The sequence below is a fragment of the Calonectris borealis genome, chromosome 23 (genome assembly GCF_964195595.1).
Source record: "Calonectris borealis chromosome 23, bCalBor7.hap1.2, whole genome shotgun sequence".
Taxonomy (NCBI): Eukaryota; Metazoa; Chordata; class Aves; order Procellariiformes; family Procellariidae; genus Calonectris; species Calonectris borealis.
Window position 1 is genome coordinate 5329140 of NC_134334.1, and position 24107 is coordinate 5353246.

Consider the following 24107-nt stretch of genomic DNA (forward strand, 5'->3'; position numbering starts at 1 on the left):
AACAGAAATGAAGACAGCTACATTGCATGCAATGCTTGCGTATCGTAATACAAAGAGGGAATAACATGAATTGCTTACTTTTGCAGGGAGTGGACACCCTCAGATATGATACTTTTCTTTTGTGCTGGGCCTATTTCGAGCTGAAGACGTAAGCTTTAGGAACAGATCCTCTGAGACAGCCTGTGATAATAAATAATTTCTTTTCTGTTTTTCATTTCATTTTCATTCATTCAAGTGAAACTTGAAGCATTTATAAATTACAAGGTTTATAAGTTTTGTCTATTTCTTTCTCATGTATAATATTAGTGTTATGTGGTCACATACTAGTCTTAGTAAATAGGTTCATAACAATTTTCTGAAGTCGGATTTTGAAGGCAGACGTTTCTCCATCTTACTAGTAACGTGCAAAAACTGTTTTTTAAATTCTGTGTGGTGGAATGTTTCTAGGCGATGAGAAGATGTTATTTACTGTCTGTCTTTACTTCTCAAGATTCTTCTGTCCAGCAGAGGAGTTGTATATTTTCAGTGTTGCAGGTCTGTTTCAGATTAACTTGGACAGCGTCAGCTTTAACTTTCAACTGCATCTTCTTTAGCATGGGTGTTTTTATTAGTATCATGTGGTGTGAAATTAAGGCAAAGGTCATGTTCATATTGTCCCTTTTATCAGATTAATGCAGTTTGTTTCATCAAATGCCAAAATAAATGGGGAGAAGCGTTACAGGTTTTGAAATTGCTGAGCAGTAAATGTTAAATTTGTCTTACACAACCGTTCAAGGGACAAACACAGTATTCTCCAGTGCAAACGGTTTTCCAGGGCAGCAAATACAGACTGAAAATCTAAAGATCAAGGGTATTTTAGTATTGTCACACAGAACAGAGAAAGGGCAGCAAGACTCAACTCCATTTAGCAGATTATCAAGTAAAGCTTCTATATTTGCAGTTTCATGGGATTGAATACCCTCGCTGTGCAGGAGGCCAAAGGGCAACCATGGGGGGGGTGTGCATACGTAGGTGCAAACGAACTTGTTTATTTGCTGTTATTTTCTTTCCTTTGTGCAGATTCGTCGAAGGCGCCTGGCTCGGTTGGCAGGTGGACCATCGTCCCAGCCTACTACGCCACTTACATCACCGCAGAGAGAGACCCCACCTGGACCACCTGTAGTAGCAGCAGCCCCGGGGCCATCCCATAGTCTAGGTCTAAATGTCCATAGCATGACCCCAGCTACCTCTCCAATTGGTGCATCAGGTAGGCTGGCATGTTAGTGACAGAAATTGTTGTTGTACGTCTACTGAAAGTTACTACACAACTCCTTGTCTTTAGAACGTGAACACTATTCCTGGCGTTATTTCTGCTGTTACTAAAAATAATTTTCAGAAAGAAACATCTAAAATGGTGAATGAAGGTACTTTTTGTTTTCCTTTTCCAAAGAATGAATGATTAGATACAATTGTTTTCCAGGTATAAGTAAACTAATGGCATTTAAAATAAGGGTTACCAAAGCTTGAAGAAGTTTGTAGTACAGTTTAATATTACAGAATATTTCAGAAAAGAAAGCCAATCTGTCAAGGAGACAGGAAAAAACCCTTTTCAGTCTTGCAACACAGTTTTTATTGATTGGTTTCTAGGTACATTTTAGCAATCAGTCCCAAGTTCATTTTTGATCTTTAATTACTAGCATTTGGCACAATTAAAAATAGTAGGCTGTGACTGTGCATTGTCAACGTAAGAATAAAGTATCTGCTTTCTCCTTTATGTTACTTTGCCAATTTCACTATTTACTGGAGTGAATACAAGTAGCTTATTTACAAATGGTATTTATTTCAGAACATACAAATAATACCTGATTAAAATCAGACAAATGCAGAAAGCATGGAAAGTTGGGAGGGTTGCTCTATAGAGAGGTGAAGACAATATTCTTATATATAATACCACTTTTGACCTAAAAAAAAAAAACCTTTGATTTCAAGTTGGCTGTCTTGGAAATCAAAACAAATTGATGTGTTTTCCAGTATTGTGATCTTTACCTGAAAACTTAAGATGTTTTGCATGTTGTGTTACTGAGCTAAGAGGTTCACAAAACCAATCTCAAAACAAATGTCAAGATTGTTTTAAACAGGTTTTCAATACGATTTCTAATAATTTGATAGAAATAAAACTTTTTTCCCAATGGTCCTTGATAAGCACGCAGAATTCTTTATCTATTTACCTATTTGCTTTCTGAAACTTTGTTTTTCCCTTCGGCAAGTACAGTAATTTACAAGCTTAAATCTTGTAATTTAATTACAGTGCTGTTCTGAAATACCTAGAAGTGACTCCTTTCTGCTTATTTTGTTGCCTTATATGCAAAGCAGGACAGAGAAAAGCTATCAAAAGCATTTCCTGAGAAGAGCTCATTGCAGATGGAATTTAACACTGTGTATTGTCCTCATGGTTATAGGCAGCAAAGGTGACTCTTTTTTTTTTTTTTAAGAACAGTGCAGACTTACTGTGTTCACCAACCTGTGGTTACATGACTATTTTAATCCACTAAGGCCTGACTTTTGCTGAAAGGAGTATTTCTGACTGCCTCTCCCTCTGCTGTCCATAGCGGCTGTGCGGTGAGGTGGATTGTGGACTTAATCCAGGTGAAAACTAACCCAGGAAAAATAATTGGATAGTTTTCAGATAGATGAGGTCCTGATCCATCTTACTGCACAACTGTATAAACGTTATGCCAACAGAGCAGGAGGTGCGGAAACGTGTACCTGAAGGTGGAAATGTTCGTGTGTTGGCAGACAGGTTTAGCATGATTTGAAGTGGTCAGATAGCTAAGACCGTAGAGACTTCTGTTTTAAGAATTGATCTATCTGCACTGGACAGTACCTAACTATACAGATTGTTTGATGACCAGAAACAGAAGTTACCAGGTCAGTATAGTGTTTGCTTCCTACAGTGCCATTCATTGCAGCAATTTAATAATGTGTCTTTTTCACACCAGGGTAAGAGATATGGTTAAATTGGGGAATAGATCAGGAAAAAAATGTTCACAACTGATTATTTGCTGCATTTATTTAGCATAAATGAAGACTCAGCTAAAGCTGTGTGGTTTGCGGGAGTTCCTTTGAGCAGTAGACTAAAATGACTGCAAAGGATTTTAATTCATTTGGACGTGCAAAGAGCAGTCCCAGCAGAATAATGTCCTTGTAAGCATCCATTTTTATAAGAAGTTGCACGTCATGGTGAGATCAGACTTATGCATCAATTTCATCGAAAATATGATCATTATTTTGTATGTATTTTGAAAATATTTTGGTGAGCCTAAAAACAGTGTATAAATGATAGCCACACATACTGGGTGTGTGGTCTTCATAGTTTTTGCACATCTCTGTATGCTTCTGTTTCCTTTTTTTTTTTTTTTTGAAGGAAAACTGGAACTTCGGGTGTCAGGTATTTTACTATATTATTGTATACCTGATCCAGCAAAGATGCAAGTAAATTCTGGAAGATTTGTTGTGAAAAGGTGGTAGGTAGGACAGTTTGTTTGAAGAGGCCTGTTAATGAGTGCTGTAGTGTAACTGTTCAAGTACATTTTCCTGGCAGTGGGAGTAAGATCCCAAGGGAATGTAGAACGATGCACTTCACCCTGGTAAGCCATGTTTGCTCTGGTCTCTTTACCCACTGACTTAACTAGCTTTTTCTCTGGGAGGAGAGAGAAGGAGAGAGGAAGGACTCAGGCAAGACTGCCCCTTGTAATCGAAGCTGTACTGAAGGAAAACAAGGCTGTAACTGGGATATCTTAAATCAGCGACATGCTGGATTGCCCTGTGAAGTCAGCCTTCCCCTGCCACGGACAACATATTTCTGCTGGGTGTTATCTCTAGGGAAACTACATCATTGAAGTTCTGCTTTTGAAAGTTGCTTTTATTTAACCTGATTGACCCGAGCAACTTTGCTTAGTTCAGACACTATACCTGATATTTCTATATCTGTGGTTTTGTGGAGAAACTGTACTAGGCTTTAGGCCTATGCCTCGTGCAAGGACTTTTAGTGTCAAACCTGTAATATGCATCACTAAAATTCCAGGACTGGAGGAAATAGCCATTTAGAACTGAAACGGAGCTTTTCTTGCCTTTTTCCGGCTTCCTGGGTGAAATCTTTTGCAGAAATTTAATATTGGCAAATAGGTGGTTAAGTGAAATCTAACTTTTCTTGGAGGATCTCGGTTCCTATCTCTATTCTTCTTTTCACACTGAAAACCTAACGGACTCAAGAATGTTCTTTGAATGTTGTTTATGAGTGAATGATAATACCCAGCTACAGCCTTAAAATTACTAACCAAAGCATAGAAGCTTTGAACAAAACTGAGTAAAATTTACATTTAGCAAGTATTTTGTGATGGGTGCGAGTTACATATGCATTCTATGTTGTATATACCTTAGAGTGCTTTTACATGTCTTCAGTTATAGAACATAGGTGTTTGGACAATCTACTTGTTAAATTATTTTCTGAATACCAATGCAAATTAATTTTACCTCACATATCTTTTCCACTTTTTATTTGAAGGTTTGAGTGTTTTCTGGATACTGACTAATATCCAGCCTAATATAAGGAGTGAAATATAAACTGTTATTATACCCAGGGAAGTAAAACAGGAGTTTCAAAGCAGCAGAGTGAAACAACTTTTCCTACCTCCCATGCTGAATATCTAGTTGTTCTTCAGCAAACTGTGTTCTAAATGGGATTTTTCTGCCTTCTGCAGTTTTGTTCTGGTAAAATGAATTGTTTCAAGACCTAGAAAAGCTTTGGGAAGGCTGTTCAAAGGTGTCAAAGAGCATGATACTGATTTGTTCTCTTTTGCTGTCCCTGTTAACTTCAGAATGTGTTGCTGCCATAAACCTGGGACAAGCTTGCACTTTTCAGTAGTAACACTGAAACACAGCCAGTGCTGGAATTTAAAAATAGGTTGTCAATCTGGTTTTACACTTCTTACCTGAAACCTAATACTGTTTGGAGAATGTCTTGTAAACTGCAGGTGAAAGAACCCAAATGATTGAAATTCACTGCTGCTTTCTTTTTAAACAGGCAGACGAATAATACCTTTTTTCCTACTCCTTCAAGGTGTCTGTTTACTGACATGCAAATACCTGATACTGATAAAACCACAGTTGCAGTTGCAATTAATGTTACTTTATTATAAATAATGACTGAACAGTGTCACGAGGCGCAAATTTTAGGAATAGACTACGCTTGAGAGCCCTCTCCATTTAGATGCTTGTAGAACACGTTCAACTTCCATTGTTACTGAAAACAAGGCTTTTTCTGGATTATTTGGAATTATGCATATAACTCTTGTCCTACCATGCTGGTATTTAACGCTTCTCTGAAGAAGTCTTCATTGCAAAGTGAATCTATCTGTTCATATCCTGATGCTCATTAGCCATGCTCCAAAGCCGTTACATTGCTTTCCGTTTGCTGGTGTTGCACTTGGTGCATGTTGTTAGGACTTCTTGGATGCTTGTTTTATTCTTGTGGAGAACGAAAATACTGATAACTTCCCAGTAAATTGTGGGAGGTTTTGTGGGAAGACTATTGGAACTCAGATTAGTTTTGTCCTGTATCCTCACCCAAGTTAACTCCATTGTAATGACCCAGCATAAAGTCCTATTCTGATAGGACTGACTTTAGAGGGGCTTTGACAAAGTCTCAAGGTAGTATACAGAGCAATCTTTTAAGAGATCAGTTTGCTAGTGCTTTTTTTTTTTTATGGGAGTGAATCCCTGAGCACTTCATGGATGCAAATTTAGTTTTGTTCTCTGTATTGTAATGCAGGTAAGCGTTCCTATATTGCTGTTGCAAGGGGAAGCAGAAAATGTGGTTATCTGTAGTCAAATGTGAATATTATTAACATTTATTTCCTGATGCATTACTAAGAATGCTTAAGAGCTGGATTGAAAAGCAGTATTTCCTCTCCTTTTCCATCCAAATAATTGTGTAGTGCCTTCTCATTTCTGTAGTAGTAATCTTGGTGGTGCCTTTTCTCTAGGAGTAGCCCACCGAAGCCAGAGCAGCGAAGGCGTGAGTTCACTCAGCAGTTCTCCATCTAACAGCCTTGAAACACAATCTCAGTCTCTCTCTCGGTCTCAGAGCATGGATATTGATAGTGTCTCCTGTGAGAAAAGGTAAAAAATGCAGCTTGTATAAGCCGGCAAATATTGCACACTGCTAATCATAAAAACCACTTACACAGGAAAATATTCTGCCATTTCTCACTCCCAGCCATGTTAATGCGGTAGAGTTAAATGCTTAAAAATGACACACTGTTTAGACCACTATAATACTTTTTCTAGTCTGGTTTTAATGGGAATTCCTGACATAAAGTGGTAAAAGACAAAGCATTATCTTAGACATTAAGTGATGAGCATGTCTGGTGGGGATAATTCAGCTACTCTATTTAAAAAAGAAAAGGTTATGGAAAGTGATAGCTGTGTAGTTTGTATTGCCTGCTGAAGAAATGTAGTATTATATTTCTTGAATTCAAAATAAATGTAATATGAGAAGCATTTATCAACTAGGGATTTTAATTGCTGTTTGTGCATATGGCTATTCCTATTGCATTGTTTTTTTTCTGCTGCTTCTACTTCAGGTGACTGACTCCAGTCAGCATCTTACAGAGGACTGTCTGTGGCTTTCTACAAGTTAATGAGCTTCTTTTATTTCCACTTACAGTATGTCCCAGGTAGATGTGGATTCAGGAATTGAAAACATGGAGGTAGATGAGAATGATCGCAGAGAGAAAAGGAGTCTGACGGATAAGGTTAGTCTGTTTTATGTTGGCTGTTCTCTTCCAGACTACATATGTATGTTATTGGAACATCGAGCTTCAGGATTTCATGGGAGAACCTGTTCAGATTATGGAATTTGGAGTTAACGGTGCTGTGGTTTTGGTTTTCAGTGTAATGCATGCTTCTGTTACATAAAAAGTTAACTTTATTTTATGAAGACTTCACCTCACACTTCACTTACGTTGTTGTGTTTTCCCTCGCTGACATTAGCCTTACATGGCTGCAGCTTTGCAATCTGTAGTATTCCTGGGGCTTGCCTTGCATTCTCTCCTTTCTCAAAAGGGACAACATTGTTTTTTGGAGAAATTTCTTTACTAGAACTGTGTGTGGTAAGCGTTCCAAATAATGGAATAGAAACAAGAACAAAAGATTTAGGATGTAGGAGTGATGCAGAGTTTTAGCTTGCAGTGAGTTCAGTTGTCTTCATATTTGGAATGCGTGCTTTCCAGAGGATGGAACTAGCCCTCAGATGTCATCTATGAACAATTTCTTCATTGCGTTTCCTCATAAAAATTTATTGGAAGGAAAAAAAGTCAAAACTTCCAGTAGCAAAGCTGCATTTTGATTGTCTCAGATTAGTTTATGAGTGATATTTGAAAACTCTGAAGAAAATGTTTGTTATATATCCTAAACAAAGTGGGCTATTAATGCCCAGATCTATTTTTTTAATATGCAGTAGGCCCAAAGAAATATTTCTAAGACACTTCTGAAGATTGTTGCAGCTTATTTGTGTAGCGGTTAGAGGTCTACAGAGTATTGCTTCAAATGTTGTGCTGAAGTAATGCTGTGTAATAAGATTTTCTTCTTAATGATATTGTAAGAAAATAAATAAGAATGTTTAGCTATCAGGGTTTGGATAGGTGGTAGAACCCTTTAAAGTAGAAAAAGAAAGCAAGCAAGTACAAAGCTGTAATTCACTCCTAAAATTGTCCTCTTTGTCATTTGATTTTAAGGCCCATGTGAAATAAAGCCATAAAGAAATGGAACATCAGTGTAGCGTAGAGAAGTTTCTACAACAATTCTTGCAGTGCTCATTAGATGTCTTTGTTTATTCCTGCACTGTCAGTAATAAGGTCAGTTGGTAAAAGCCTGGCTTAAAGCCATGTAGCAATAACCCTGCCGCAGAATCCTTTCCAGTCAATTCCTAGCTGCAAATCAGGCGGTCGGGCAGCTTGCATTGTGCTACTGTGAAATAAATAGCTTGGCATCAAGAACAATCTTGAAGAGGAGGGGAGCAGTGGAAAGTAAAATAAAGCTTTGCAAACTTGGTTCAATTCCTCTTACTCATTTGGAGACACCAAAAAGTTAAGTGGATAGGAGACTGCATAGTCCTTATTTATGAGCAAAAATTTTCTTGCCTGGTTACCTGCACGCGAAATGATGTCAAGAATATATCCTTCTTTGCAGAAGTAGGCAGGAGAAGTAGAAGTACTTGAAAACAATAAAATACTAGTAGAGTGATTAAGTCAACAAAAATGTATTAATGTGCCAAAATTTATGGTTTATTAAATGGTTTGAGGAAAAACTTTTGAAAAGGATACAGTGCTGGTAGTTGCTGGAGATCGCTGATAAATCTAGGCTTACCTGGTGGCCATTATGTGGCCTCAAATTTAAAGGAAAAAAGGGAGCTTTTTAGTGGCAACCTTGGTTTTTTCAATCTGCATTTTGTTCTTCCCCATTGACTTATTTTTTCTAAAAGAAAAGAGTATTACTATCTCAAGAAGTATGATACATAGCAGTACAATGTGCATTATATTAGTCAAATATCAGAAATTTTTTTTTTGGTCTGGGAAATATCTACAAGTCTCACAGGAGAACTCTTGCAGGAAAATAGCCTCAAAGCTAAAATTTTCCCATCTTTGAAATTCTATGCAGCTGAATTGTCTGTTTTGTGTATTATGTTGCTTTTTCAGTCTTGGTAGAAGCTTGGAGGGGACAGGGTTATGTTGCTGGCTTGTCGTGTATGTTTTGGAAATGTTTTTCAATGCTACCTCTCCTCAAGTTGCAGGGGTAATTACTTGAGTTTTATTTCTTTGTATTCTACCATTTTTTTAGGTGCACACTCAAAGCTGCCTTAGGATTGCAAGAACCTTCCCATTTAAGCTTTGCTAGCCACTATATACGGTAGCATTCTTTTCAGAGAAACTAGTTTTTCATTTTGAGCACAGTTTACATGATCTTCCTTTTTTGGAAGAAAGGGGAATGAGACAAATTCTTGAGTCTTTTGTCTCATCCTGACCTCATTCAAGTGAAAGATGTCTTTATCTTGGGCAAAAATTTGAAAGCAGGAAAGACTTGGGGAAGTTCACTCCTTCCTGTGCTTTCATTTTTACAAGAAACTCTTAAAATACCTGTGCATAATGAAAATTTGAATCCCCAATTAATTCCTTAAAGGAGAAGTCATATGTATCTTGGTTAAATTTCCCTTCTCATTATACTGTTCTCGAATATGTTTTGGCAATTTGCTTTCTACTAGATTTGTGTATTTCTGCTACATCTTTTCTGCATCTCTTGTGTGTTTCTTCAGGGTTTTTTCCAAATAAATTTTGACAAATACATCTATATTCCTTTATAAGTATACAAAATCTGCCATTAAGAGTCAGTCTTGAAGCCATTTAAAGAAGACCTGCATCTGATAAAATTGTGACTTGACTAATACATTGCAAATAAGTTGATTTTTTTTTTTTTTTTTTTTTAACCCCCCTAACCAAGGAACCTCTGTCTGGGTCTGAAGTATCTGAGGAGCAAGCTTTACAGCTGGTCTGTAAGATCTTCAGAGTCTCTTGGAAGGACCGAGACAGAGATGTTATCTTCCTGAATTCACTCTCTGCCCAGTTTAAGCAGAACCCAAAGGAAGGTAGGTATCTGAACTGTTATCATTATTAGGGATTGTTTCAGTTGAGTGGCATGTTCCCTACTCTTATTTTTAGCTTTTTCTCTCTTTGCTACAGTGCCAGAGCCACCTACTTGTGGTCTTTGCTTGATTTCAACATCTGCTATCAGCAGATGTAGCAGGAAATGGAATCCCCAGAAAGGAACATGGGACTGATTGGTCATAGCTCCTGTTTTAGTCAACGGCTGTGCTCTTGTTGGTTATGTTTCCTGTTGTCAAACTAGTGTGCTGATACTGCAGTGTTGCTGGATTTTTTTTTTTTTCCAGAAACCTTTTACTGAGTTAATGGGTTGTCTTGCATCATAATAGACATTTAGCAGTTAATTTGATAAGCTGAGAATTCCTTATTATTTTATATAACTAATTATATTTTATATGTCAGCTATGAGATATGACCAAATTCAAAATCGTTATTTTATGTGTGGGCATATGTGGGATGGGGGGGGTGTGTGTGGTTTTTTCCTTTCTTTATGACATAACTTGTCCAACTCAACAGCAGGATGGGAAAATATGAGAGGGACAGACAAGACAACTTAAATAATCAACAATAACAACATTAGGTGATCTATGATCTTTTGTACTTTCCATAAAAGTTATATTTTTGTGTAGCTATGATTTCAGAACCTAGTTAATATAGGCAGAGTGGTAGTTGTAAATGTAAATATCATTCTATTGTTTTTTTGCCAAAAGCAGCACTTAATTCGCAGAAGTAAATTACTGTCCTTTTTAGTTGAAATCTCTGATAACGTTTACATCTCTGACTAATGTGTAGATGAAGACAGTAGGAGAAGATACTAACTCTCTTCTTTAATTCTTAACAGTGTTTTCAGATTTTAAGGACTTAATCGGTCAGATTTTGATGGAAGTGCTGATGATGTCCACCCAGTCAAGGGATGAAAACCCATTTGCTAGCCTGACAGCTACATCACAACCAATTGCTGCAGCTGCCCGGTCTCCTGACAGAAGCCTGATTTTAAACATGGGCTCTAACCCAGGAAGCAGCCCTATGTTCTGTAATGTGGGCTCCTTTGGTTCCAGTTCATTATCCAGGTGACTTCTGATTGTAACTGAATACTGATTTCACTTGAATATTGATTGGTAGACTAAAAGAGAGAGAGAGGGGCATAGAAATGTCCCAAGAACAATAAATACAATAGATTTTAAAAGTTCTTCACTCTTTTTCATGAGAACGTCCTTCTATTTCACCATTTCTGATTACATTGCTGTGGCTAGATGTGTATTTGATAGGTTAAAGCCATGTAGCTGCTTCCTTCTGAGACGTATCCCTAACTTGCATCAGTGAAGGCTATGACTCTTAACTTAAAAGTGTGTAGATTGTGACATAGTTTTATTCAATATTAGTAAGAGGGAATAACGTGTGTGAGCTGCAGAATTATTGCTGAAGAGTCATCAGAAGGGCAAGGGCTTTTCTTGCTCACTTTATCTTTTTCACCCTTTTTCTGCATATCCTAAATCATTGCTTTTTTTTTTTTTCTTTTTCCCCTGTAACTGGTTTAGTCTCTATGGGACTAGTCCAGCTCCTACTACCAATTTCACAAGCTATGTACCAATGACTGGTTCATCTCTTACCCCACCAGCCAGCTCAGTTGCCACTACATCCGTGCCTTCCATTACTGTCAGCTCTCACCTCACAGCAACAAGCCCTTCTTGGATGCAGCCTTCCTCTCCGAGGTACCGGCCATACACTGTTGCCCATTCTGGAGGCTTTTCAGCTTCTTCCATCCCGCGTTCCTTGAATATTTCCATCCCGTCTAGTTCACCAAGTCCTCCAGCCATGGCTGCTAGCCCTCCAGCCATGCCAGTGATCACATCCAGACAGAGACCCACAACAATGGGTCCACCTTTGTTTACTGCTTCACCCAGTACCTTGCGCCGGCGTTCTTCTTTACTGAACAGGATTCCTTCTAGGTATTTCACAAGAACAAAAGAGTGTGTTTTATGTGTGCTGTGCAGGGTGTGGCATAGTCGTGCAATTTGGAAGAACTTAATGTTTGTGCTGAGCTCACCCTACTTACCCTGAGTTGATTTCTGTGTTTTGATTTGTACTAATAGGTTGACTTGCTAACAAGCCATCTTTGCCAAAATGTTAAACTGCTTCTGCAGGTATTTGAGGTGTAATGTAATTACTTTAAAGACAGCAATGTTGTTAATTTCTTCCTCTTCTTACATCCATTTCAGTTAAACTATTAGCTTTCTGTTCAGTTGCTACTGCTGGATAGTAAACCAAACAGACCTCCTGCTTTGAAATCAGTTTTCTCAGTAGGGCTTTAGTTGATTTGTTGAAAGCTGTTACTTGCTGGACTGTGTTAGATTTGATTCCCTAGAGCGTAGATTTAAATTACAGATTAGCCTATTTCAATATGCCAGGCCAAGTACTACTGCATTTGCTCTGTTGGCTGCTCCTGGAATCCCCAGTCCCTGCAGGAGGGAGAAAGGAGCACGCAGGGTTTTGAGACCACTGCTATAAAGTTCAGTAGCTTAGAAATGTAATACTTATTATTCAGTCATGTTTAAACATTCCCACTTCAGCCATAATTTTTATTAGGTCTCCAAAATTCTTTTTAAATTTTTGGCTTGTGAACGTGTGGTGTTCTGATATGTGAATAACTTGATATGTAGTGTGATAGAGCATGTTAGTATAGTCTCAGTTTTACTAACATGGAGTTACCCGTTGTCTGCATGTTTAGAGAAGATGATTTTTGGCAGACTTACAAAGAAAAGCTGCCATTTACTTTTTCTTTTGGCTTAAAAAATCTGATGGCCTTTTTCATTTTTGTTGTGGTAGTATATACGACAACCCTTTCTCCCTCCTCCTTCTTGCCGTTTCTGATGTGTCTGAGGACAGTAGTGATGAAGAAAATGAAGATGATGATTTTTCTTGTGTCCAGTTTGGGTCCAGGTATTGAAGAAAGAGAATGTAACCTGCATGTTTGGTTGCTTAGGAACTAACAGTCTGTGTAGTGTCAAGTGTTCTTCAAAGTAGCTTGGGAAATGATTAAAGTCAGGGATGTCAAGTGTTCTTCAAAGTAACTTGGGAAATGACTGAAGCCAAGGAGGTGACTTGGATGGGTTTTTAAGATGGCGTATAAACATGTATAATGAATGCTAGTTAGTCAGCTCTTTTTTGAAGAGGTGACTAAGATAAAGTAAATGTTAATCATACTGCCTTTTAGGTTTAATGAGCATGGTTTCTGAAACGATGTTTGAGTGGAACTCCTCATTGACTATATGAGTAGAAGGAATATTATTTACCCATGGTTGTAATTTTAAAACCAGCGGTACATCACGTGCATGTTTTCCTATCAAAAACTGGAAAATGAGGACAAGGGTTAATGTGTAGAAAAAGATATAGTGACAAATAGCCAGCTGATGCAAACAGTATGACTTTGAAGATTCATTGCTGCTTGACAGCTGAGGATCACTCCTCTAGCCTGTAAAGAAGATACACCTGAAAGTTTAAACTGGTCCTTTGACGTGGTAAGTAGTAGAGGCTGATGTGGTTGGAACAGCCAAGAACAGAGGGGGAAGAACAGAATATTTTACTGTAAAACAGAGACTTACGAATCATACAGCAAAGCCCTTTCATTTGTGTGACATTAAGATAAGTGAAAACAAAATGAGAATTGATATTAGTGAGTTCTGTTTGGAAGATAGCCAGGTAGCTGAGAAAAAAAACTGCAGAACACTGGATATGCCAAGGAAAAAAAGCTTTTGGAAATGTAAATGCGGGGTAGGATCTTCTCTAGTTTTACATTCCATTGCAAAGTAATGCTGCAATGTCTTGGCTGATACATAAATGTTTTCCTATTAGGACTGAGGTTTTGGTGTTAAAAATGAGCAGCCTTCCTACAAAACTGTTTGTCATATCCAAGTGATTTGTGTTCTTTATTAGTCTGTTGGTGAAAACGATTCCTTTCTTTTCCCATGAAAATTTAACATTCATCAGCTTCATTACATGCACCAAAATTCCCAAAGAAATGCCCCATTCTTTTGTATGAACCCAATTTGGAGAAAGGAGTAAATGTTTTATGTAAAAACAGTGTATTTTAGGAAGACTTTTCTGAAATGCTTCATTTTCTATGAGCATTCCGACCCCTGATTATGATGGATAGTAATTCTGAGGTGGCCTATGGCTGGCCACGTAGCCTAATAGAGCCAGTTACAATTTGCAGATGTGTAAGAGAATCAAGATGAGAGTTTTAAGGACTACATGCATGTTGAACAACTGAGAGGAGAAGAGTTCCACCAAGACTTTCAGTCCCCTTTGAAGTATTTTAGCTACAGCAAAAGTCAGGGGAAATCTAATAGCTTGAGCCTTCTAAAACTAAGCTAGGTCAAGACTTCAGGAAGCATCTTGTGATGTCAGGGAATGCCCAAAAGGGCTTGGTATGAGATGATCTTCCCCCCCCCCCAGGTTTTCTGTCTATGATTGTTCCTGTGGTATGTTGGGACACTACTGCTGAAGTCAGACTGTTAACTAGAAGACCCTCCAATAGCATCTCCTCTTTTCCATTGTAGTCTAATTTTAGGAGAGTGAACTTGATAACACAGATTTAGGGGTTTTTGTGTACGTGGAATTTAGGATTATTTTTCCCCCACTGTTTTGTTTAATTCTTATCCTGTTGGCAATTTAATCCAAATGTTGGTTTGAGTTGCAAAGCCTTTGGTCTGGCTGGCGTCTTAGTTTGTATATTAAGTCCTGGCATTCTGCAGACAGCAGTAAGATGCTAGTTAAATTATAAACACAGTGACTGTACAATTATGCAACAACTTGCATTCTGAAAATACCAAGGCATTCAATATGTGTATGAAGGATGTATAAGCCATGCATTAGAATAATTTCAGTTACTGCTGCAGTGAAATCATTAACAGAATGACTAACTATAGAAGTAGTAGGGTTTTTAATATAAATTGATGTTTTTAAAAGGGTAATTTCTAAGCTGAATGTGAGAAGTCAAGAGGTTTAAAAGAGAGACTAAAGAAAAGAAAATGTGTATGATTTCGTGGTTACGGAGTACTATTTCAATAGAGCTACATTTTACATGGATTAGTTTTAATTGAATGGCTGAAAACAAATTCTCTGCAAAAAGAGATTGCTGCTATTAGAAGTTACGTTTCTTAACATGCTAAGCTACCAGATGCTTAGCAGTAATAACCTTTACCTGATTTATTGGTTGGACTGTAAAGCTTGCACAATAGACTTGTACAGTTTGATTATTAAAATGTAAATTATTTTACAGTTTAAAGGAAATTCCAGTTTTGACAGAGTTTGTAATTTTAAACATGTTTTTAAAAAGCTGCATTTAAGGAAACAAATACTCTTATTTTCCAGTTTAAGATCTGGGGCTTATAAATTGGTCTTCATTTAAGTCCACCCTGACTGTACACAGACTTTTCTTTGAGAAATAGCAGTAGACTATCCACGGAATTGCTATTTTTTTCATTCCATTTACATAAAGTAAATATATCTTGTCTTAATTCCCTTCTGTAAAATGAGGATTTTGCTTTTAATTAGCTTTGCCAAGCTGTTATGTAGGAAAGAATTCTGTTGAGATAACAAGTCTGAGATTGAGAGTCGTGGGATCTGTTCTCACTTTTGTATTTAATTTGTCTTGTCTCAAGCATTGTTTCGTTTTTGTGGATTTAGTTTTCGTGTTTACAGTATCAGTCTTCCGCCCCCTCCCCCCCCGAAGCTGTGCTACTTAATGAAATGGCATATTTTACTGTGAGGGAATTGAAATGAACCGAGTTGAAATTAAGTTATCTTTAATGTGGAAATTTTGAAAGGAACAGTTGCTTTGATGTATTGCCTCCTGTTTTGCTCATTGTCCTTCCTTAGAATATATAAAGTGATGGTCTATAGCCCTATCAGCTAAGGTCTCTTCTCTGCAGTGGGAGGATCTTGCCTTCCATGGGCTGGCTACTGTTAGCAGAGTTGGTGAAATTTCCACCATTTTGAATGCTATATACAGAGACTGTGCAGAAACTGTGCAGAGGTTGCATCGTGGCATGGAAGTATTGTGATGTCCTGAGCGTCTGAACAGTTTTGATGTCAGGTACAACTTAAAGGCTGTTCATTTTCAGTGTTGCCACGTGAGAACAAGATTTATTGATTCCCATTAAAGTCATGCACCTTATTGCTGTCTTTCAGATACTTATTCATTTAATAAGATAATTGATTCTTCAGTCATTTTACAGTACAGTTGAACTTTCAGGGTTGGACAAGCTGTTAAATGGAGAGCTCTTCATAGATCACAGAAATTATCTTAATTATTAAGCTATGTGTGTGATGGGATGGAGTCTTCAGAAAATTGACAGACGAAGTCAAGAGTTCGTGAATTATTTGATTGTGCACAAGTGAAGAACTGTACCTAATGCTTTGTTTCTTCTTTTTGTGTGTTTTAAAGTATGGGAGGCTCTGGCAGCTCAAGTGTTTCCGATTCCTGCAGTGACCACTTCACCATTGAAAATTGTAAGGAGACAGAGATGCTGAACTACCTCATTGAGTGTTTTGACAGAGTTGGAATAGAGGAGAGAAAAGCACCAAAGGTATATTTCAGATGAGTGAAGTTGTATCAGTGCTGTCACAGACACCCCTCTTAGGGTTTAGTGGGGAAAGTTGATGGAAATTGATAGTTCTTTCTTGATGGCTTTGTTGTAGAAATAGGTTTATAGAATTTATAAAGCCCCTTTGACTCTTACTAATTCATCATATTTGAATCACGCATATGTTTTACATCTCTAAAATAAGCACTGTGTTAGAAACTGTCCTTCCCCTTTTGATCTACTGCATTTTATCCAAGTTTATTCCATGTAAAACATACTTTTGCGAGACCAGCTCCCTATCAGTGTTCTATATTCTGCTTTAAGCTTTTGCTTCTGGGGAAAAAAAAAACCAAACAAACACCACTTTATATATATAATCTGAAAGGTTTTTAGCTGGAGTAGTGCAAATCTAAGTTTGCATATTATATTCATACTGCATGAATAAAGAAATTTATCATATTTTTATCTGTTCTGTCTCTGAATACTTTTAGTTTGTATTAAAATAAAGTTATTTTTATCAGATGTGTAGCCAGCCAACAGTTAGCCAGTTACTGAGCAACATCCGATCACAGTGCATTTCACATGCTGCTTTGGTGCTACAGGGATCCTTAACACAACCAAGGTAAATACAGCTGATGTTAGTCATGAAAGTTAAATTGTTCTGGGATTTTTTTTTTCTTCAGGGGATTAGAAAAGAAAACTAAGATCAGTTGTTGGAGCAGGATACATTTATGTGCCAGAGGAATAGTTTATTGCTTTACCGTTGGAGAGCATTGCTCCCATTGATACGTTGCTGGACAGTAGTTTAAGTGTTTTCTAATTCTGTTTGGGTAGAATCATCCAGGTTGATTTGAATGGGGGGTTCTGAGTTAACTGAGCTGTTTTCTGCCTTACCTGATGCATAAACTGTTTTACTTGCAGGTTGTTGGGGCACAACTTCTGTGAAAGTCAGTAACCAGTAGAGCTGCATCTGAGAAACAGTCTTATCAAAATGTGTAGCAAAAACTGCTAAAGTGGCATAGCACTTGTTTACTTCAGAGAGTTTACCACAACAGATTTGGTAATGTAAATCTGTGTGTAGACATTCTACACTAAATCAAGACTCTGAGATTTCAAGTGCAATTGTTTCAACAGCAGTTGTTTAACTAGCAGCCTGTTTAGCTGGAACAGTAAAAAGGTTTTTAAAATAGAATATGTGACTTTTACTAAAATCTGCATAATTTTGTATTTGTGTTTCCAAACAATACTTCTATAATCTTTAAAGGTGCATCAGTTATCCACTGTGCTTTGAGATTAGTTCTGTCTTTACGTGAACCTATGTTGGCATTTTTATGTATGTAATAAGGAAAAAAAAATACTTTTTCAAAAGTCCTAGGGAGCAGTTAAAAGTAATGACTATATTAATTCAGAAAAGACTAATGTTATGTTCTGTTCTTAATCTGGAAAAACAAACATCAAAAAATGTTGTTCCTTCACTAGCTGAGCTTAACAAAGGGTCTTTTCATTAGAGAGGAGTAGAAGGGAGAACCAATTACTACACAGAAGCTGTTATTTTCTTCCAGCCTCATTAAACTAAAGTGTGATGTTGGCAGCAGCATCTGTTTCAGAATAACCTTTCCACAAGTAACTTGAGAAGACAAGGTTAGTTACTTCTGAAATGAGTAGGTGTGTCTAGATTTGATAATCTGCTTTCTGGCACATCCTTAGATGTGATTACTCTGACATTTTTATAAACACTACTACAAATACTACTGCAAATAATCAGTAGTTTTGGATTTTTTTTTTTTTTATACAAATAAAGGTCATTGCAGCAGCAGTCTTTGCTGGTACCATATATGCTGTGTAGGAATCTCCCATTTGGCTTCATCCAAGAATTGGTGAGAACAACCTATCAGGATGAAGAGGTGTTCAAACAGGTAAGGCATAGGTAAAAAATAAATAATTGTATCGTATTATTCTACTATTTGCAATATCCAAGAGAGTGGATTTCCACAGGTATATTCTGCATCTCACAGTCCTATACCTATTACTTCAGGGGCTACCAACCTGTTAAGTGCTTGGAGTTTGGTTTTGTTTGTTTTTAACTCATTCAGCATTTTGTGAAAGAGACTGACTTTCATTATTTGCTGGTTCTAGTTATTAAAAGTGCATTTGTTAATAGGCAGGGAACATTTATGTAACGTTGAGGTGACCTACTCAGAATATGCAGGTATATATTACAGGATTGATCTTGGGTTTTCATCCTTCTGTGCTTCTGTACAAAATATCCTAAAAATGTATGTTTAAGACACCAACATTCTGTAATTGTACTCAGAAAGTTTTACTGTTTTTTCTGTCTTGCAATCTTTACCCTTCTCTGCAACTTGAATAGTTTGCATCTAAGGTGCTAAGAGCATTTTACAAATCCTAGTGCTTTAAGTCTTCATATTTTACGGAGGAGATGACTGAGAAACATTAGATGGTTTATTCTGTGTGTCAGAGTAGTTCACCGAGATGATAAAAAATTGGAACTGGTGGGCCTAGTAATTAAGACACAAAACTAGCAAACAACTTGTAGCCCAGTTAAAGCAGATCAGTGAGGTTGTAATTGTCTCTTATTTAGCACTCCTGTAGTATTATGTGACTTAGCTGGAAAGAAGGGGCCTTTAGAATGGCATTTGATCCTTCCAATTTTGAAAAAAATGGCATTAGCTAATTTTTATATGTAGTGCAAGTACCTTTTAATAATTTATCTCTCTGGACACCTTTTAGTGGAGGTTCATGCGGTTGAAAGTACATTTAAGACTGTCAAAAAGTGGTTACGGAAAATGTTAAAGGTCACCTACCCTGGAGAAGAGAACCATTCCTCTAGCTGAAGCAGACAACCACCTCTTTATAGTCTTTTTCTGTAATATGATTTAATAATATTTTTTCGTCTTTTCATAGAAGCAACACGATATATTTAAATTTAAAATTCAGTGGGACCTCTTGTTCTTATTGTGGCAAAATTACTCTAAGTTTATTTTGTGAGGGTATAGTTGTCAGAGCTGTATGATTGGGACTTACTAATTGGGTATAATTACTTTTGATTAATAAGTTCCTGTCATGTCACTTCCTCTTTCATAACAAGCCTTGACTGCTGCTTATTATCTTTACTCTTACCACAGTTACAACTTACCAGCACAAAACCAACTTGCGTACATGACACGCAAAATTAAAGCTGTATTATTACCCCAAGTGTACAGGCAAATAAATTATTACCCATTTGGGCAATCAAGTTGTTGGAGACCTCTACAGAACTTGTGCTCTCATTTGTGTGTATAATATATATATTCTTGCACACATGCATACAGTATCTACAGTGATCCTGTATGAAATGTGTGCATGCTTCCCTGTGTGGTTTCCACATGTGGAGAACTTGATGGAACAACATCTGATTTTTGTTGATGTTCTGACATTACTATTTGTCAGCTTCAGCTTGTATCTGTTAGCTTTGGTTCCAAATCTAGATGTACATGTCTGTGGGGTTATTTTGATTTACAAAGTAAAAGTTTGGAAACAAGTTAGAATGTGATCAGGAAAAATAATACAAGTCATACAAGTGCTTGGAAATAGTTTTTAAGGGTAAGTTGTTATGCTCAGGCATCAAGTCAATACATCACTTAGACTATATTAAGCAAGTTGGGTTTTAGCTTTCAATATTTTTAAGCATTCGGGCTTAACTGATACAAATTTAAAGAAAAGATCTTAGTTTTTCTTTGATGTTACTTGCAGTATTTGAAGAATGAACAACCATTTCATGCTGTGTACAGCAATAGTGTCATTTGATTGCTTCCTATTCTTGAATGAAGTAATCTACTTCTCTTTTTACAGATCTTTATTCCCATCTTGCAAGGCCTGGCTGTAGCTTCCAAAGAGTGCTCCCTTGATAGTGACAATTTTAAATACCCCCTTATGGTAAGGACTCTTCATTTCTAGAAGCAGTTTCTTTATGATTACTGATAACGTATGCAGATTCTGTACAAGGTAATATACTTCAACGTTTTTGGGCTTTCTTTAGTGAGGGGATTACTGTTAAACTCTACGTTGGAAGCTTAATGTGGTATGAGATGTGTAAGAGACTATTAAAAATCAAGCAGAATCTGAGGCCAATAATATCTTAAGCTTAATGTACAGAGTTTGTATAGTGAACTATTCAAATGTTTATATGTATTGCTTTATATAAGATTAATCAAATGTATGGATTTCATCATGCATACTAGTTATAATGCTGTGGAGGGTTATAAAATCCTGCTAAGTTCCTCCCAATTCAAGTCTGGGAAATAAGGCCCAGTATGCATACCAATGTTTGTTGGACTCACTTTTGTATGTGGGAAACTAAAATCTACTGTATTAAACCCAAAATTATTTGAATTGGTGGCTATTTACTGTAGGAAAATGTCATAATATTCCCCGGCTGAAAAGTTGGGGATTTTATTTCTAGGGGTTTTTTTTTTTAAGTGCTTACTTTAGTCCCTAGATCTGCTTCCCTCCTACTGCTTTTATTGACAAAACAAAAAAGTCTTTCGAAAAGCATGCTTGGCCACAAAAGAGCAAGCTAAATTCTTGGCTAAATTGAGCATTGTCAGCTAGCACCTTCAGACTTTAGCATCTTCAGTGTATGATGCCAAAAAAGATGGTTACATCTCAGGTTTAATTTTACTTCAGGAAATTAGCTGGACTGGGGTGCTGCAAATCAGATTGACTAAGCAACTCTGGTACTTTTGCAAAAATAACAATTTTTGCTGGTTCTGTGTTTTCCTGCTCTTCTGTTATTCCCCTCAATTTAAATTGCGAACTGTTGCAAATTTGGCTGTTGGCTACAAGTAAGGGCTACTTGAAAATGATACTCCATTTTGATCATCTGTAGTGGGCACAGTGTGCGCCGAAAGGGTGGAATAGTAGTTACTAGCTATAGTATAATTGAAGAATGAGAACGTATAATACAGGAGAAGCGGGATATGCGAAAGCCTGGAGTATTTTTGTGTTTTCAGAATCATCTGTTGTAACTGCTTTCTTTTTTCTGTGCTGCAGTTGAAAGTGAGTTAGAGATCTTAGATAGGATTCTTTGTTTCTGGCTTCTGTGTTCATCTGACATTTTTCCACTCTGGTTCAGAAGACAAAGGCCTTGGTGTATGTATAGAACAATTCCTCTATTTATTATTGTTACTGACTTTTATGTGGCAGTTCAGGAGTCCAGCAAGGGCATTCTTATGTTCTGAACAAACAAACAATTTGCACAGCTAATTTTCGAAATAAGTGCAATAATTTATTATCCTGTGAGACATGTTAGCTTTTTTGAGACAACTTGGAATAGATGTAAAAGCTAAAATGGGAGCAGGGTGTGCTCTAGCTCTTTTTGGACCTTTTCACCATTGTAAAAGATGGAAGTTTTTCCACTGATTAAGGGAAGAAGGTTTGGCTCTTTCAGCAGTTTACCATGTTAAGCTTGTTATTTGCAAACAGGTTACGTAGGAATTACATACAGAAGTAATTTTTCTTGGGATTTCTTTAAAGGCACTATGTGAACTTTGTGAAATCAAGTTCGGGAAAACACACCCTATGTGCAGTTTGGTAAGTGTATCCAGTCTGATTTTTTTCAAGTTAAAAGAACCTTGTAACTTATTTTACGATCCACATTGGTAATGTTCTTCAGAACTCTAAACGGGCTACTGTAGTATCTCATGCTAAACAATAGTTTAGCATGGTAAAGGGAGTCCTGGTAAAGGGAGTCCTTTTCCCTGGGAATTTAGAAAAACTAGGACAAACAAGACTTGCTTAGATTGCTGAAATACTGACATGTTGCCGTTTAGTTATCAGCATGACTGAACGTTGAAGAATCGAGGGCATGTGGCAAACGCTGAAAGGTGACAGTGCAGATAAAGTAGTATGGCTGACATGGCAGCTTTGATTAACTTGCTATTTTTCCTGTTTTCTAGGTTGTCTCTTTGCCCTTGTGGTTGCCTAAATCTTTAAGCCCAGGTGCGGGAAGAGAGCTGCAAAGACTTTCCTATCTTGGAGCCTTCTTCAGTCTCTCTGTCTTTGCTGAAGATGACGTAAGCGTTACAGAAGGATGTTGATAGTACTGTGGTGGGGGTTTTTTGTTTGTTTTGGTTTTGCTTTGTGTTTTTTTTCCCCTTCCCCAATATGTTTGATACATTTGCCAATATTCATTCTACTTGCAGAACAAAGTAGTTGAAAAGTACTTCTCAGGGCCTGCAATTACTCTTGAAAACACCCGGGTTGTTAGCCAGTCTTTGCAACATTACCTGGAATTAGCAAGGGTAAGTGTTCTCATGTTTAAAAAAAAAAAATGCAAAAATACTGTGGGTTTTTTGGTCTTGACATAGAAGAATATAATCTAAAATAATCAAGGTTCTGTATTAAACAACAAATCTGTTAGGATATGGCTGAAGGGAATTAGAAGAAAAAATTAGTGCTACAAATATTTCTCTAAGGCTGTAAGCCAATTAGGAAAATAGCAGAACAGTTAGTCATGGGTTATAGTTCATGTTAAAGGATGAGTAAAAAAATGCATGCTGTATTAGTAGTGTGTGTGTTGTACTAGTCTGTATACATCTTTTCTGTAACTAATTTCATAATTAATATATGCATATAATGTTGACAATAAGACCATAACAGAAGTTGTAGTTAGTTTTATGGAATTTGTAGAACATAAAAATATGGAGCAACAGAAAGCAGGAATGCGATGTTGAGAAGTATGTGCAACCTGACAGAATGTTTACTTGAAATTCCAGCAAGAGCTGTTCAAGATTCTACACAGTATTTTACTGAATGGTGAAACTCGAGAAGCAGCTCTCAATTACATGGCAGCTATTGTCAATGCCAACATGAAAAAGGCACAAATGCAGGTAAATAAAAGGAACACTCCTCCTGTAATTCAGGGACCTAGTCAATGCACAAATAGCACTAGATAGCTCATGCAGTGGTGGCTCTTGAATGGAGGACAAAAGAATTTTGAATGCCTGCTACCACAAGAAGCCCTGTCATCAGTCTTTATCTCTTTCAATACATTTCCTATTTCCGAAATTACTCTGTTGTACCTGTTTGATCAGTTTGTTGTTTCCTCTCCTAGGACTCTCATGTCCTTAACTTCATTAACAGGGATTCTATATTAGATGTTTAAAGCTCTGTACTGCCCCCCCCAGTCTGTGGGGGCTTCATTCATTACAGTTGGCTATGTTTAAAAAACTTATTTTCCAGCTGGTAAGTTGCTAGGCTTTGTATGGTTTCTGTAAAATGAGTAATGCAGATATGAACTGGCATGGTTCCAGTGAAACAACAGGGATGTTATCTTGCCATTGTTTAATTAATGCATTGCACTCATTTCCTGTGATAAAATCTGTGCATGAATCCTGAACAACTGAAGTTTGCATCATTGTTGTCTTCAAGTCCCCTTTTCAAAAGCAAACATTTGGAACCATTACTAGGAATATTTCTGTGAAATTCCAGTGAAGAAGTAATAGAAACTTTACACTTAAGATAAAACTTATGAATTGAAGCTCAGCAACTATTTGAAACTCTTCTGTTGCTGTCTATATCTGTGGAAAACTGTTCTTGAAAGAGTCTCTTTTAAGCCCTTTTAATTTCTTAGGTCGCCTTCTACTTCTTTTTATATTTTTGTTTAATGTTCTTGAGAATGACTACTTGAACCATAGAGAAAGATAATACGTAAGTTAGTAAGTGACCTTCCCGCTGTCATAAAGGTCTCCTTACAGAGCCACGTTCTTTATCATTTCTCCCTTTTCTTGAACTTGCATAATTCATTTATGTTGAATACTGTTAA

The 24107-nt window shown here is 37.1% G+C and overlaps 1 protein-coding gene across 6 annotated transcripts in view; it reads left to right on the plus strand.

Annotated features, from left to right (window-relative positions):
- The window catches only part of UBE4B (ubiquitination factor E4B), a 41538-nt gene that overhangs the window by 5167 nt on the left and 12264 nt on the right, over positions 1–24107 (plus strand). The window contains exons 2-17 of one of the 6 annotated variants that reach the window (XM_075172448.1): positions 1060–1246; positions 6024–6159; positions 6707–6794; positions 9535–9679; positions 10537–10765; positions 11234–11407; positions 11492–11644; positions 12522–12635; positions 16144–16285; positions 16804–16904; positions 18084–18198; positions 20135–20218; positions 21818–21874; positions 22240–22356; positions 22486–22584; positions 23059–23172. In XM_075172448.1, the coding sequence (XP_075028549.1) occupies positions 1060–1246; positions 6024–6159; positions 6707–6794; positions 9535–9679; positions 10537–10765; positions 11234–11407; positions 11492–11644; positions 12522–12635; positions 16144–16285; positions 16804–16904; positions 18084–18198; positions 20135–20218; positions 21818–21874; positions 22240–22356; positions 22486–22584; positions 23059–23172 (2055 nt within the window). Of the gene's footprint in view, positions 1–1059; positions 1247–6023; positions 6160–6706; positions 6795–9534; positions 9680–10536; positions 10766–11233; positions 11645–12521; positions 12636–16143; positions 16286–16803; positions 16905–18083; positions 18199–20134; positions 20219–21817; positions 21875–22239; positions 22357–22485; positions 22585–23058; positions 23173–24107 lie in introns of all 6 variants that reach the window. The other 5 variants (XM_075172447.1, XM_075172450.1, XM_075172449.1 and 2 more) reach the window with 5 other exon arrangements.